The 15,513-nt window shown below is 43.8% G+C and overlaps 1 protein-coding gene across 4 annotated transcripts in view; it reads right to left on the bottom strand.

Moving 5' to 3' along the window:
* TRPS1 (transcriptional repressor GATA binding 1) overlaps positions 1-15,513 on the bottom strand; it is a 281,041-nt gene that overhangs the window by 196,352 nt on the left and 69,176 nt on the right. For 2 of the 4 annotated variants that reach the window (XM_056854086.1, XM_056854089.1), the window contains exons 1-2: positions 9,324-9,392; positions 5,537-6,465 (exon numbers count right to left, since the gene is read on the bottom strand). In XM_056854086.1, coding sequence (XP_056710064.1) covers positions 5,537-6,465; positions 9,324-9,360 — 966 coding nt within the window. In that variant the 5' untranslated portion in view covers positions 9,361-9,392. Of the gene's footprint in view, positions 1-5,536; positions 6,466-9,323; positions 9,393-15,513 lie in introns of those variants that run through there. The other 2 variants (XM_056854087.1, XM_056854088.1) reach the window with 2 other exon arrangements.

The raw sequence follows: 15,513 nt of genomic DNA, 5'->3' as shown, positions 1-15,513 counted from the left end.
TCGTAGCTCTTCTTACATGCCCAAGGAAATGCTGATCGCCACTTTGTGGTCAGGAAGAAATTTTCCTTCAGGCCAGTTTGGCCAGGGATCCTGGAGGGTTGTTTTTTTTTGGCCATCTTCTGGGCATGGAGTTGGGGTCACTGGGGGTATGGGGGGTAATTGTGAATTTCCTGCATTGTGAAGGAGGTTGGACTAGATGACCCTGGAGGTCCCTTCCAATTCTATGATTCTATGCTCATCTCTAGCCTTGAAATCCCCATTGTCTGGGGGTCACCATGAGTTGATTGCAACTTGATGGCACACAATTATTATTAATATGTACAACTAGTATTGCTGGATCTGATGCAGTAGCTAAGAGTATTAACTATGAGGCAGAAGAGTCACTGGTTTGAATCTCACCTTCATCACAAACTTACTAGGCTTTATTGGAGAGATTCTCTCTCCCAAAATCAGTCCTCCGCCTGCTAATTGAATAATACCGACACAGTTATTTTAAGGATTACTGAGATTACATTTGTGAAGGCTTTTCAGCACCTGAAATGTACTACAGAAAATCTTATGTATTAAGTACACTAGTTCTTAAGCACCACTATTAGCAAATACAAATATTCGGTTTATAAAAATATTCATCCCACATCTACTTTTGCTGAAGGCTATTGAGACAGTTTACAAACTAAACAATTAGACCCACAACAGAACTATAATAAAACAGATTAGTGCAATATGGTGCGGACTACCAATTGGGGAAACTCACAGTGCAATCCTGTGCAGTTATTCAAGTCTAAAGTTCTTAATTTCAACAAGTTTAGACCGCAGTAACTCTGCACAGGACTTCACTGACATTTTCAAATCCCTACCTGGCAACAAAGCTTATTGGGTGACTTTGGGCCAATCACTATCTTTCAACCAACCCCTATTTCACAGGGTCTTTCTGAGGATAAACAGAGAAGGGGGCTGACACCATCTTCAGCTCCTTGGAGTAAGGGTGGGATAAAAATCTAAAACATAAAATAAAATTTTAAGAAATGCTCAAGATTGCATTCTTCATTCTGGGTCCTCAGAAACCAGGAATTAGTGACTTGAAAACCATTCCCAATGAAGTAATAATCATTAGGAAGGATCCAGCTCAGCCTTTCTGCTGATGATAAAGTAAGGTGGAGCTCCCTTTGAATACCCCCCAAAATTGGTTACACTGGGGAGCAGGTACAATAGGGACTGTAGTAAAGAGGGGAATGGACAGCCCATTCCTGAGCTGTCGGCAGCCGGGGACAGCGGGCAGGAGGCGCCGCTGCAGCACCTCCTAACCTGTTTCGCGGCTGCCAAAATCTCAAAAAAGCCTTTAAAAGGCTTTTTCTTTTTTAAATGGGCTTTTCGCCCTATTGAAAATAGCGAGGCTGTGCCTGCTAAAAAGCAGGCGCAGCAACGCTGTTCGTCCCATGGGCATAATGAGGCGAAAAGAGACAGGAGGCTGCCTACAGGCAGCTCCGCCTCCCAGAATGCCGGAACTCCCCCCCCCCCGGAACACCGGCACGGGTCTTTACACCAGTGGGACACCAGCGGAAGGCCCAGCCAGCATCCATGGCAGTGCCGGGAGACCAGCATCCGAGCCTCCACGCCAGCGTTGGGACAATTCATGATGGCGTAAGTATCCTGGGAGCTGGCACAGGGGGCCCCAATGCCGGTGCAGCCCCTTCCTGGCCTCCTGAGGACTTTTGTCCTCAGAAGTCAGGAATGCGCTGTAAGTCAGAGTGAAATTACTGGCTGGATCCAACCCACTGTGCATTCAACATTTCCCCACAGTTGTATCTCTTGGATAAAATGGTGGGGGAGGAACTACTGAAATAAGCATGGTGATCAAATGCACTCGGAGGCACTACAGGGAATTTCAGTAATTCTTTTGCAGCATGTTTACGAAATCTGCTCAGTATTTACTGAAAAGCAAGAAAATATCAATCAGTTATTTATCTTCTTACATGTTCAGCATCAACATCTGGTGTATGCACAAGTGATGAAGTCTAACATTTGGCACAACTGAATATTTAATGCTCTTTTCCCCAAAGTCGGCAGGGAAAGATAGCGTTCTTCACAAAGAAGAACTGGTTTCTGGAGCCAATTGTTTCTTTCAAAGAATCACTAGCTCCAAATAGGAGCGTCTGGTCTATTTTAGAATATAGTTCTGCTTGGAGAAAGGACTGATCTTAACTAGATTATCTGTGTGCTGTTTCCTACCACTTTTTGTCTTCCTTATGGTATTCCGTTGCCAGGGCTTATTAAACGAATACAGTTTTCATTGATCTGTTTTATTTCGAGTTCTATTTGTTCAATCTGAGATACTGCACACATCTGGTTTATTTCGGAAAATACCGCCTAGGAAAAGTATCCAGCCCAATCTAATCAAGCATCAACTTTCCTATAAATAACCAAGAAACATTGTTTGGAAAATGTAAGAAAATGTTGAAAAACTCAAATTCCTGTATATTGGCCATTATAGACAGAAAGGAGATCTACTCAACAGCCTGGATCAGTTACTCAAAGGATTCTTTGAAAGGGGGGAGAAAAACCCAGGATTTTCCATTGGGCAGATTTCTCCCCTGCTGCTCACACTACTATGAACACTCAAAGGTTAATGTTCCTGTGCTTTTTCCTCCAAACTCCACCACCTTTACTAAGTTCACCAAATCATTAAATAACAATATTTGCAGGAACCATCATTCTAATTAAAAATGGCTGTTTTCTAATTTACAGACCAATTACACCCACAACTTCCCACCCCAAAAGTGTTTCTTTTCCTTATCGTTTATATCATATTACTTACAGAGACACCGACAGTTTTTGTACCACAAAGTGATTTCCAGCCAGTAAGCCATGAGAAATCACGGGCCCTGTTCTTGTGAATGGGTTCACAGAATGCCTTGCCGCCCTGTTGTTAAGCACTGAAATATTCCAGATGTGTGAGATACTGCCATCTGAGTAAAAAGACAGAACCGAGCCTTGCCTATAGAACTGCAAATAGCCAATGGCTTTCAACAATTATGGAAAATACCCCGAAATTTTTATCAGGCCAATACTCAAGTACTCCTCTCTGACATTTCACCAGAAATGTTAAAGAAATAAGAAAGAGTGTTACCATCACTTTACTCACCAAACAAAATTATGATCTCCATTAAACTGATAATTTTCAGTGCAGGGCAGATAACATGTGTCTGGACTCCAGAAGAAGGTACTCTTTTTGAAACAAACTGCAAGCTCTGACAACCCTGAAAGCCTAATTGACATAGTGAAACTGTGGAACTCCCTGCCCCAGGATGTGGTGATGGCTGCCAACTTTGAAGGATTTGAGAGGGGAGTGGACATGTTCATGGAGGAGAGGGCTACTAGTAAAAATGTACTCATGGCTACTAGTAAAAATGGATACTAGTCATGATGCATACATTCTCCCCAGGATCAGAGGAGCAAGCCTATTATATTAGGTGCTGTGGAACACAGGCAGGATAATGCAGCTGCAGTTGTCTTGTTTGGGGGCTTCCTAGAGGCACCTGGTTGGCCAGTGAGAACAGACTGCTGGGCTTGATGGACCTTGGTCTGATCCATAATGGCCTTTCTTATGTTCTTAACTCTGTCGTGCTTGGTATGGGCATGAGTAACAATGGTGATAATTAAGTCTTGTCTTTGTCATGATGACCTACTAAATAGAAGATATTTATTGATCCCTTTTGTTTTTAAACTCTCTGCCCTTCCAGCCAGACTTCCGTCATTCTTCCTCTGCTATATTCAAGCTTCTCCTTAATAAGGATGCAGGTGAATATTAGTTTAGCTCGAACATTCGTGGTGCGTGTAGGTTCTTCGAACTCAGCAGCATCACCAATGTCACTATGTCACTTTCGGGAACAACCCAGAAGTGATAATGGGTAGCTCTAGGAATCGCCAGAAACTTTTAACCATAGTGTTTCCGGTGATTCCTTGATCTACCAACTGTCACTTCCTGGCTGTACCCGGAAGTGAAATACTGGTGTGGAGGTCAGAAGTGCTTTTTTATTTTCTCTTGCCACCATTCAAAATGACAAATCACAGAATTAACCCATTAATGAAAATGGGTTGACTACAGGTCTCCGTCCCAAACTGGGCTCCAAACTGCTTGCCATTTAAACACCTCAAATCTCCCATCATCATTGCTGGGGAGGTAGAGTTCCTCTAAAAACACCAGTTTACATTCAAACTTTCCATTTTAAGTTGAATACTTAAAAAGCATTGGCCCTGATCCAGCAAAATTAGCTATAAGGTAAAGTTCTGACGTTAATACACAGGGGAAAAAATTAGTCATGACCCACTAGTTCCACCAATTTCACTGAGACTCTTGTCAATACAAATTTGAGCTATACTGGGTCCATTAAGGTAAAAAATTAATGTGTTGGAACAGTGGGGGTTTTTTGTTATTGTTTAAAAAAGAAGTGTTCGTACTCATATATAAGGCTGTATTGATTTCTACTAATGCTCCCTCTTCTCAGGACTTGGGAGAGCTCCCCCCCAAGGGGCTGGTGCTCAGTACCAGTAAGTACTGCCACACAAAAAGCCCTGGGTGGAAGGAAGGAAACTATTCTCAAGGATGGAATTAAGTCCAGTAGCATCTTAAGAGACCAACAAGATTTTCAGGGTATAAGCTTTCAAGAGTCAAAGTTCCCTTCGTCAGATAGGTTCCCTTGGTCAGACCTTTGACCCTCGAAAGCTTATACCCCCAAAATCTTGTTGGTCTCTAAGGTGCTACTGGACTCGATTCTAGCTTTTCTACTGCACAGCAACACAGCTGCTCTCTGAAATTACTCTTAAGGATAGCGGTGTCCATATTTGATAAAGGTTTTGCACTCCATTTGGTACCCAGAATGTGCCTGTCTAGAACATTTTTATTGCACACTTCCTAAAGGGAGCTTTGGATGACATATGTGGTTCTCCCCTTACCCTACTTTATCCTTGTAATAACCCTGTGAGGTAGGGTAGGCCAGAAGAATGACAGGCCAAGAATTACCTAGAAAGCTTAATGGGAGAATGGGAATTTGAACCCCTTCGTTCTTACTGGCCCTCCTTCCTGGTTGTGTTGTGCTTGTATGTCTATACCTTTTTTTTCTGAATTGTTTAAATATTTTATATATACCTTATTTTAAATGCTGTTTTCAATGTTTTGGTATTTGCCACCTTGGGGGCCTATTTGGGTAGAAGGGGGGAACAGAAATGTTTCCAATAAATAAATTAAAAGGAATAATTAAGTGTGGAAAACAAATGTTTGACAGGATGTGCGTGACTCAGGAAGCTGGAGCCGACCACTGCTCCTTCTCAAGTGTGCATCTGTTTGCAAAACCTGGTTTTGCCTCTGCATAACCATGGTTTCACAACTTGCAAACTGTTAACTAAGGCAAGCAGAAGGGCTCTTGGCAATTCTGTGTTTGTAGCAAACTACAGGGATCCTTTAACGACACGAGCTTGAAGAACATGAAAGTGTCTGCAAAAAGCACACAGGGAGGCGTGGAAGGTTCAAGATACAAACCTGCACATCGTAAGTCCCATTGAGCAAGACGGGCCTTTGGGAATTTATGTCCTGGAGGACCCCTGACAGCACAGAACAGTTGACCTTTTGGAAGTCTTTGGAGTGGCTGAACTGCACCATGTTATGGAGTGCCAAAATTTTAGTGTCGAGCTCTGCATCCTGCCTCGTGCGGTTGTGCAGCCCTAGGTGGTACTTGCGGAAGTGTTTGATGAGATCCGTGGGGTCGTTGCCGTAGTAACCGTAGCCACAGATGTTGCATTTGAAGTCCTGAAGTTCTGGAGACAGAGGCGCCGTCTCTGGGTTCTCGTTTGCCAGCAAATCTGCTTTGGATCTGTTTGGCCTTAACTCCCCATCAGAAGGCACTTGTGGGTTTTTTGAGGCCGCCGAGGTCGGACTTGAGCCTGGGTGCTCGGCTGGGCCGCTCTGCGCATGCGCCGTTGCATCTGTAGCTTTGGGTGAGGTGCGATGCTCTTCGCTTTTCTCTGATAGATCTCCCGACGGGATGCAGACCGCATCCTGGGTGTCATCTGCATCTGATCTGACGGGAGACTTCAAGGACTCTGAGGTTCCCCCCACAGCTGGAGACGAGAAGGCCAGCGCATTTCTGTCTGTCACCTCATCATGAGGAAAGGATGGAACATTTCCTCCCTTACTGTGGCTTTCATAATTGAAGCCAGCCTTCTCACTCAGCGCTGCGCTTTTCAAGTCCTTTTTAGTGCTGGGAGACGACTCCGGGACGTGCGTGCAAAACCCCTCCTTGTCATTTGGCTCCGCAGCCTCGCCCTGCTCAGCGTTTTCATGCATCTGACCGGCAGAAAATTCTTGCTTCCTTTCGGTATCGTCGCTTCCAATCCCTGGCAACTTGAGAGTCTGGGATTCACCTTCACTACCAACGTTTCTCAGAGGGGGATTCTTTTTCCGGACCATATCTGAAAATACAAACATAGACACACGCCACAAAAAGAGACCAATGAGTTTAATAAGATGATTTAAAATAAGCAATAGAGTCTAATGCTATGCCTCCACCCACATAAAACCCAACACTAAATATTGAAAGAATAACACTGACATTTTTGCCGAACACGAAACCTCCATGAGATACTTTAAAACACTGTCTGTAGTTCTAGGCACACCTCCTTGATAGCAAAACCCATTAAACCCCACTGAAATCAGTAAGACTTACTTCTGGGTGAGCATGATAAGATCAAACTGGAGAAGATACACATTAAAATGAATAAGAAGTTCAGATGCCTTCATTAAAGGTAAAAGCTAAAGGTCCCCTGTGCAAGCACCGGGTCATTCCTGACCCATAGGGTGACGTCAGATCCCGACGTTTACTAGGCAGACTTTGTTTACGGGGTGGTTTGCCAGTGCCTTCCCCAGTCATCTTACCTTTACCCCCAGCAAGCTGGGTACTCATTTTACCGACCTCAGAAGGATGGAAGGCTGAGTCAACCTTGAGCTACCTGAAACCAACTTCCGTTGGGATCGAACTCAGGTTGTGAGCAGAGCTTGGACTGCAGTACTGCAGCCTACCACTCTGCGCCACGGGGTGCATTACTCGTGCACAAAAAAAGTGTATCTAAATTCCAATATGGTTTGTGTAAAGATTATCCACCCTCCCACAATATAGGTTTTAAGCATAATTGGTAATCTAGTCTTTTTGCAGTTCAAAGCAATAAACAACCTGTCATCACTAAGAAAGCAACCTTGACGTTCTCCCAGCAATCTGGGTAACAAAACCTTTCCTTTTATCCCTTAGAAGCTCCTTGATCAATTGATCTTGAGCAGCATATATCTAGTGTTGGAGGGATATAAGGAAGGGTAACAAAACCAGCTATGACAGGAGCCTCAGTGAATAAGAAATCTAATGTATACTGAAAAATGTACCATTACACAAAAATGTCCAATATATGATAACATCGATCCACATATATAAACCAAACTAGTCAATAACAAAGTCACGTATAATGTCTGTTATTTACTTGTGTTGGTTTAGGTCCTTTTGTTGGAGGTTTTGTTATGCAGGTTTCCCCGAGGACCTGCTGCATTTCTTTCTTTCTTTCTTTCCTTTTTTGTGATCTACCAGCCACACCATATTGAATTTCTTTAAAAACAGTGAATGGTGTTATTGGAAGAAATAACTTGCCAAGGATCATGGCCAAATGGAAAATAAACAAATCCACACAACACTGGACATTGTGCTATTGCGTTGTCATAAGCCTTCCCCTCCTATGTGGACAAGACAATCTGGAGGTGAGTGGTTGTGAGAGTACAATAGCAGCACAATATCTAATGGTGTGTGGGTCCACCCATACTATTAAGGATTCCAAAGGGTTGCCTCGCAGTAGCCTGCATCTGTCCACAAAGTTCTGAAGACTTAAGAGCATTCACGTTTTCTTAAGAGGGAGTAGTAATTTCCACCAATTCCCCATCCCCACCCAATAACTGTTTTCCTGAGGGTCAGCGTAGGAGGAGAAGTGGGAGGGATGAATCAGATGAAATTGCCACCCCTTCTTAAGAAAGTGTAAGTACACTTTGTGGAATGTGCGGCTGAAAAAAAGCCAGTGTGTCCCAGAGTACTACGAGCTCTCCCTTTCTACTACAGGCTCTTGAACCTCCCCATCTACACACACCAAAAAGCTACTCCCTACTTTGAGCTCACACATCTAGAAATTATACTTTTGACTAAGAAAATAAAAACGGGATGGATGGAATTAAGGAGATCAAATTTTGTAAAAGTACGTTATATCTAAAATGGGTATCCCAAAACAACTACCACTCACATTTGAGATCCTTCCCAATGTAAGCTTCATTAGATCATCATCAACTACACAAGGTTTCAGGTTTCCATGGATCCTGGACCAACTCCCCCTCATCGCTTGTATCAAGTCCAAAGAACCAGTTTCACTTACCAGCGCTTTTCATTCTGCAATTTATAGAAATGTCTAGACTCATTTCAAGGGTGTCGGGGGTGGGGGGGGAAGAGAGAGTCCCAAGGAGGAACAGGATTCTTAGGAAGAAAGCATCCTTCTTCTCCACAAAACCCTGGTGGAAGGATTGAATATTCCTTGGCAAAAAGCCATCACTGGTTCACAATGGATCTGTGGGGATGACTGCATCCCTATTACGATCCCACTCCAGTTTGGGAAGAGCTGTTCCTTCGTTCAAATGATGTCTCTCTTCTAATGCCAGTGTTGGATTACTGCCCCAACCCACAGATCCCCACTCGCATTCGAATTTCTGCATGTTCAGCTGCGGAACAGATGGTTGGTTGCAGGGTGGGTGGGACAGAAGGTAGAACAACTTTTTTTATTTAACTCTCCCCCTCCCCGTTTTGTATTTGAGCAACGCTAATGGGAAAAAGAAAATGTCAACAATTTTGCATGGGGAGAAGAATTCGAGAAGCAGTAGGAGCCTCAGCTTTTCTTCATCTTCTCCCCCCAACCCCCGCATACCCTCAGCTTGCCTTGTTCTAAAAATACTCTATTTCATTGGATGGTTTCTGCAGCAGCAGACCCGTAAGAAAGATACGCTTTTCTGCTGTATTTGTACAGCATCAATATCATTTTTCAAGACGACATATTATCTAAATAAAAGCCCATTTGGAGTCCTTCTAAATGGAGGAAACTATCTACTGGCAAGTCATGTTAGACACAGTGAGAATATAGGCATTTTCCAATTGTTATCTCTAAGACAAATAACAGATTGCACAATGCTTTATGGCGTGCCAAAAAGTTTTCCAGTTCACATTTCCACTTGGAGGGAAAAAAAATAGATTACATACTTGTAAAATCATACCCAGCATTGACTTCATAAGGCATGTGGCTCTAGAATGCTTTTTTTGTTTGTTTTGTTCTTGTGATGTTTTTTTTTCTGTTTGTTTGTTTGCTTTTTTTGCTTTTTCAGTTATTAATTCTATTAGTCAACTAGCAGGAGGGCTAATGCAAGTGGCTTAGAAGGAACACGGAAGACACAGAAGACATTTTGAGAGCTGATCTGCACATCTGCAAAAGAAAAGAAAAGGTTTCCTTCCTAAATGATGCATTCATTATACTGTTCCTCCCCGCAGTTTACTTAAAAACATGATTATGCCTACTTTATATTCCATGCTGTATGTATTCAAGCAAAGCTGGTGGCTGCAGCACACCATTTTGCTTAGAAAAACCACGAAGAGTTAACTATCCTACTCCGTTGCACACTCTCTCGCTCAGTCAAGACACACATTCACACAGCCTCGGATCCCATTAACGCGGCACTTATTACACTTGAGTTACAGCCAGCCCTGCCCCCACTCCCCCAACAAGGGAAACAGTAAATCACTTTGTTGCCCCCTTGCCTGTTTGCTTGACCAGCATGACTAGCTAGTGAGCGCCATCATGGGATTTTGTTTGTTTTTAACTGGGTTTTATTGCTTTAAGTTCAACATTATTGATGTAAGTTTTAAATGATGCAACCCGCCCTGAGCCTGGCTTTGGCCGGGGAAGGAGGGCAAGAAATTGCAACATAAATAAATAAAATAAATAGCTAACGTCAAAAGCTGGTACCCCATTACCACCGCTCCTGAAGCCAACCACAAAATCCCAATCCTTTCTTCTCCTCTTTTCTCTCCTCCGGTCCCTCCCACTCCAGACAATGGGCTCCTTAGACCTAGGGGCTTTTCTTCAGCATTCCACCAGATATGGTGTCCTGCTAGTCCCTGGTGTAACCTCACATACCCCGCCCCGTTCCTGCTTACTCATACTGCTGTAAACCTCTCAAAGCAGGTCCTCCCTTTTTTGCTGTGGTTACAGCCTGCCCTACCTTCCCCCACCCCCAAGTACTAGGACATTGTCTGAGCCCCCACCCCATATCTGCCAGGCCCTCCCAAGAGAGATTGTTCCCAGCCACACCACATGTGGGGTAGGGTTTGGGGGAGCAACTCTATAGGACACTGTCAGTCAAATGTATGTAACAAATATGGGCCATATTATATCAGGAAGCCATCTGCACGTTCCCTAGCAATAAATGACATCACTTCTGAGAACCCCATCCCACACTTTGAATACCCGGATAACGTAAAGTTGCTGTGTGAAAATGGTAGCTTTAAAAGCAAGTGGCTAGGCGCTGCAGCAAAAATTCAACCATTATTCTAAACATCATGGAATCGGACTTCTCAAAAATACTGGCAAATGATGATTTGTCTGCTGCCCAGGTCTTGTCTTGCTTCAACATAATTTGATGCTTTAGTTATGTTATTTACATATATTGTACAGCGTGCTAATCACAGAAATATGGCCCAAAATACTTATACCCTTTTAGCTGCTCAAGAGTAGTGAAGTGCAGGTGTAAATGTAGTGGCTAAAGAGAAGAAGCTGTGACCTGGGAAACCCCCGATTCAAATCCTGCTTCTGCCTTAAGCAGCCCACTCCTATTTGGCCTAATCCATATCCATGATACTGGCCTAATTTATAACGCTGGTGCAAGGAATGCTTAGATAACACGCATGAAGCGCTCTGATGATGCTACATAAATGCTAACACATTATTATGGGTACCGAGCAATAAGCAACCATATAGCTCCAATGCTGTGCTCAAGAGGTTGGATTAAGCTCTTGAATAAGATCAAGAATGGAGACGCTTCCATTGAGCCAAGGATTAAACAGCCAAAGCACGTGGATCAATATGGATGCACATGGCTTCGTTACAGGGCCTCCTGCACAAGTTCATAAACTACGCTGTGGTCCATTTTTGTCTCAGTCAAGACACATTCAACAGAGAAATGTGGTTTCGGCCTCCACATTGTCTTCATCTAAGTAATCCCAATGATCCATTATGGACACAGGTAGACAAAAACTGATGAGGCAGTGTCTTTCATCGCAAACAAAACGTTAATGAAACTGCATTATGAAGAAGGGCTTCGTGAGCTAGCACGGGCAATGCGCTGTACTTTCTTCTATATAAATCCGCCACCGCCCGCAGCGAGTGGTAACAATCCTGCCTAGCCTTGTTTATCATCACATGGACTGGGGTAGGGCTTACAGAGACAATAGAAGAAGGTACTCTCTGCCTCAACTTCAGCTGGGTAGGATTAGGGAGGTTCTCTGAGATGAGTCAGACAAGATGAGGAATTACGCAGTTCCATTGCGCCAAGAGCACCGAAGCTTTCCTGACCTGTGATCTGTAGGCTAACGACGGCACATTTCCGTAGACCCTCCAAAATCAGCCTCAGGGGCTTTTGCATGGCTCTCTGTCTGAACTGTGATTATAGTTTGGGGCTTAGAGAAACAGAGAAAAGCTGTCTGGTTTTGTGCAATTTGCATAAATACTCGACAAAAGGTTTGCTCTTCACCAAGCATGGAACCTCCAGCTTGGCATCTGAACCTCAAGAAAAGTCATACAAATTCCACTAATGGTTGATTTTCCAAAAATCCCCATCAAAACCACGAAGGGCTATACAAGAGGGCTACAGGTTGAGCCCCTGCAATCCTCTGGAAATACAACATTTCTCTCTGTTTGCAAATCACTAGTCATACACTATGCCCTCCTTCGTTGCCTAACTTACACATGTATCTTAGTAAATCCCTTCAACGGAGGCCCCCCGGCCCACTCGCTAAGGGATTGGGTAAAGAAAACGTTGTATATTGGCAGAAACGATTGTTTGCTTAGGCCCGCAAAACACTCGGCTGGTCTACAGCAAATGTTACCCGTGGCACCGAGAAATGCTATTGCATCAGCCTAAGTGGGTGGGGCCTTCTGTCAAGAGCGAATGGGACAGTGCTGGAGGCATCATCCCAAACTATATGTTTAAAAAAAATTACATGCGAGGACAGAGCAAATGCAAATGCCGCCAAATTAACTCCTTTCCCCCTCTGAAGTTAGAACACAGAGATGGAAACAAAACATTGCGAAGAACAGATCATATTGGGACCAGAGCATTCTAGCAGAAGTCTCCGCGCTCTCGGCGGCCCAGCATAATGCATACTCCTAATACTTTCCCACCACTTCTAGGGAGCTAAGCTTTAATTAATGACAAACAGTGCGATCATCTGATGTGAGGCACTGTATGGTGCAGCGTTTGAACAATAACCAGAATCCAAACTGTTTTGTGCCTGCAGAATCTCACAGGGGCTAGCACTAACCATATTAAAATAGAAGAAACAAAGTACATGATTATTAGTTCCTCCTTAGAACTCAAGGCATTCGAGTGAAACTGAGCAGCAGCAAGTCCCAATGAAATAGCCATAAGTAGTTCTCATGCAAAATGCAACTACTGACTTTATTTCCGTAAGATGCAGCCACAGCCAGTATCTCAGACAGCTGAATGAGAGGACCAGACAAATTCAGGACTGATAGATCAGTGGCTATTAGCTATGTCAGGTGAAGTTCTTGCAGTGGGTTTGGTGCATCCAGTGGGATTCTGTTGAGGCAACAGAGCTCCAACACAAACAGTTAACTGTTCAATGTCTTTTACTTTTCAGAGTCACACGGAAGGTTAATTTTCCTCTAGCCACAAATCCCCTGAGATGACTTCCAGGCTTAGGAATCCCACCCTAAATATGTTCTGATGCTCAAGATTCTCTATATACCACTTAAAATCTAAAACACTTAACTGATCTACAGCATGCAAACCTGTTAGTGGCTGTGCTGGTTTTGCAGGCAAGATCATAACTCAAACCTTCCAAAGCCTTTTTTGTAGACAGAACTCAAGTACCTTATGGCTTAGGTCAAGAGCCTTTGGCCTGATGAGTTACAGCACAACTGGAATCCAGGCCTGGATATCACCCCCAGCGAGACTCTACAATGCTGTCCTGCTACCTGCTCATCAGGATAGAATCAAAACTTACTAACAGTGTAACCTTAAAACAAGTTACACCCTTGTGTGTGGGTATCGTCAATACACAGCTGACTTACGGCAACCCAGTAGGGAAGGGGTGTCAAACTCATTTATTAAAAGGCCGGATATGACATAAATGCCCCTTGGTCGGTCCGGGCCATGCCTCGCCAGCCCAGATTGGGAGCGGGGGTGGTGGTTGCTTCATCTGGCAAGACCGCAGTGGGCTCGCCAGCCCAGATCAGAATGGAGGGGGGTGGCTACCTCAACCGGCTTGCGGGCGGGAGAAGAGCTCTCAAAGGGCTGGATCCGGCCCGCAGGCCGTATTTTAGACACCCCCGCCATAGGGTTTTCAAGGCGAGAGATGTTCAGAGCTGTTTTGCCGTCGCCTGCCTCTCCGTCGGCTGAGAGAGTCCTGAGAGAACTGTGACTGGCCCAAGGTCACCCAGAAAGCCCACTGACTTCAAAGCAATTTAAAAGATGTAATTCTGCTTAGGACTGCACTATCACACTACCAGGTGAGAGAATATATGTTGTCCCACGCAGCAGAATGATACTGACTTGTGTCACATTTTCTAAAAGAGAACACCTCCAATGGCCCGGATAACCTACAAGAACCAACCTCCAATGGCCTTTGAGAAGGCAAAATCAGTTGTTGTTTTTTCCTTTATCCAATGCAATGGATTTAACGGTGTACATCCTTTGTGAAAAGACTATGTGCATTCTGTACAGACCTAAGCAAGCTTTGCTGCTGGGGCTTCTGCAGTAGCATTACAGTAACAGAACAAGCAGCATTATTAGGGGCCACAATGGTGGGAAGAATAACATGAATAAACAGTGCGATCCTAAACAAGGATCCTCTCTTCCAAGTCCACTGAAGTCAATTGGCTTTGGAGGTCCTTCCATTTAGGACTAGACCGTAAGAGTTCCTTATCATACATTCCAGCACGTACAAAGAAATCACAGGAAACCAAATCCATCATATACTTACTCTAGACTAAACAAACCCCAAACTTACAAGACTTTTCTGAGGGCATTTCCCCCAAAAAGTCCATAGACCAATCTCAGCTGAAGTAATAAAGTTTCATCAGGAAATTGTTTCAGCCTTTCTTCAAAAGAAGCCAAATTAATTCCAATTTAAATGTAAGTCCTACTCAGATGTCGAAGTGTATTCAATAAGAAGAGCAAGATCCATCTCCAACTTATATCAATTTCACTAGCCTGTGTGCAGTCTAGTGCGCGCGCGCGCACACACACACACACACACACAAAATGTATGTTAACTTTAAAAAACAAAACAAAATAGGAACCCAACTTTCAGACTCTAAGCATGGCTTAAGGGTTATTTGCATGGTTCTCACACCATGCAAACTCTACATGCAGAAGCTTGTCTGTGCAACTGGAAACTTTGCTTTCGGCTAGGTTTCCAACTGCACACACTGATCCTCAAAGTGAAGGGGCTGTGCACACAATCCAGTGATCACACATACGTTGGAAGCAGCTTACCACTTTGGTATCTCCCCCCTCCTCGCCTCCCCTGACATTAGGGTTGCCAACCTCCAGGTTGCACGTGGAGATCTCCCACTATTATAACTGATCTCCAGACGATCAAGATCAGTTCCCCTGGAGAAAATGGCTACTCCGGAGGATGGGCTCTATGGAATTATACCCTGCGGATGTCCCTCCCGTCCCCAAATCCCATCCTTCTCAGGCTCCACCCCCAAAATCACCAGGTATTGCCCAACCCAGAGCTGGCAACCCTACCTGACATGTATAAACTTTGTAGTTTGAGCAGGGCCTTAGTCTCCAAAGATCATTTGCAATTTGTATTCTCCAAAGACATTTTATGCTCTACAGAAATAGAAAGCACTGTCTCCTTCAACTGGCTCACATCAAATAAATGTCTTGTTAATTCACATCAAATTAAGCAAGAATGATCTCTTCTATTAGCATATGTTTGAAGAATACAGTAAATTAATAGTCTTCTAGCTTATGGAGTATGGGATAAATTAAGAGTGTTAAGAGAACAAATTTCAAATATGAGGTACAAATTTACCTCCTGCTTATTATATACCTCTGAACGTTAAGCGATCACTTAGAGAAATGTGCATTCCACTAAAGAGAAAAGGAGAAAATCTGTGAAACAGACATTCAAAACTGAAATA

The sequence above is a fragment of the Euleptes europaea genome, chromosome 8, assembly GCF_029931775.1.
Source record: "Euleptes europaea isolate rEulEur1 chromosome 8, rEulEur1.hap1, whole genome shotgun sequence".
Lineage (NCBI taxonomy): Eukaryota > Metazoa > Chordata > Lepidosauria > Squamata > Sphaerodactylidae > Euleptes > Euleptes europaea.
Note: the sequence above shows the minus strand (reverse complement) of the source record. Positions and strands in the feature narration are given on the sequence as shown.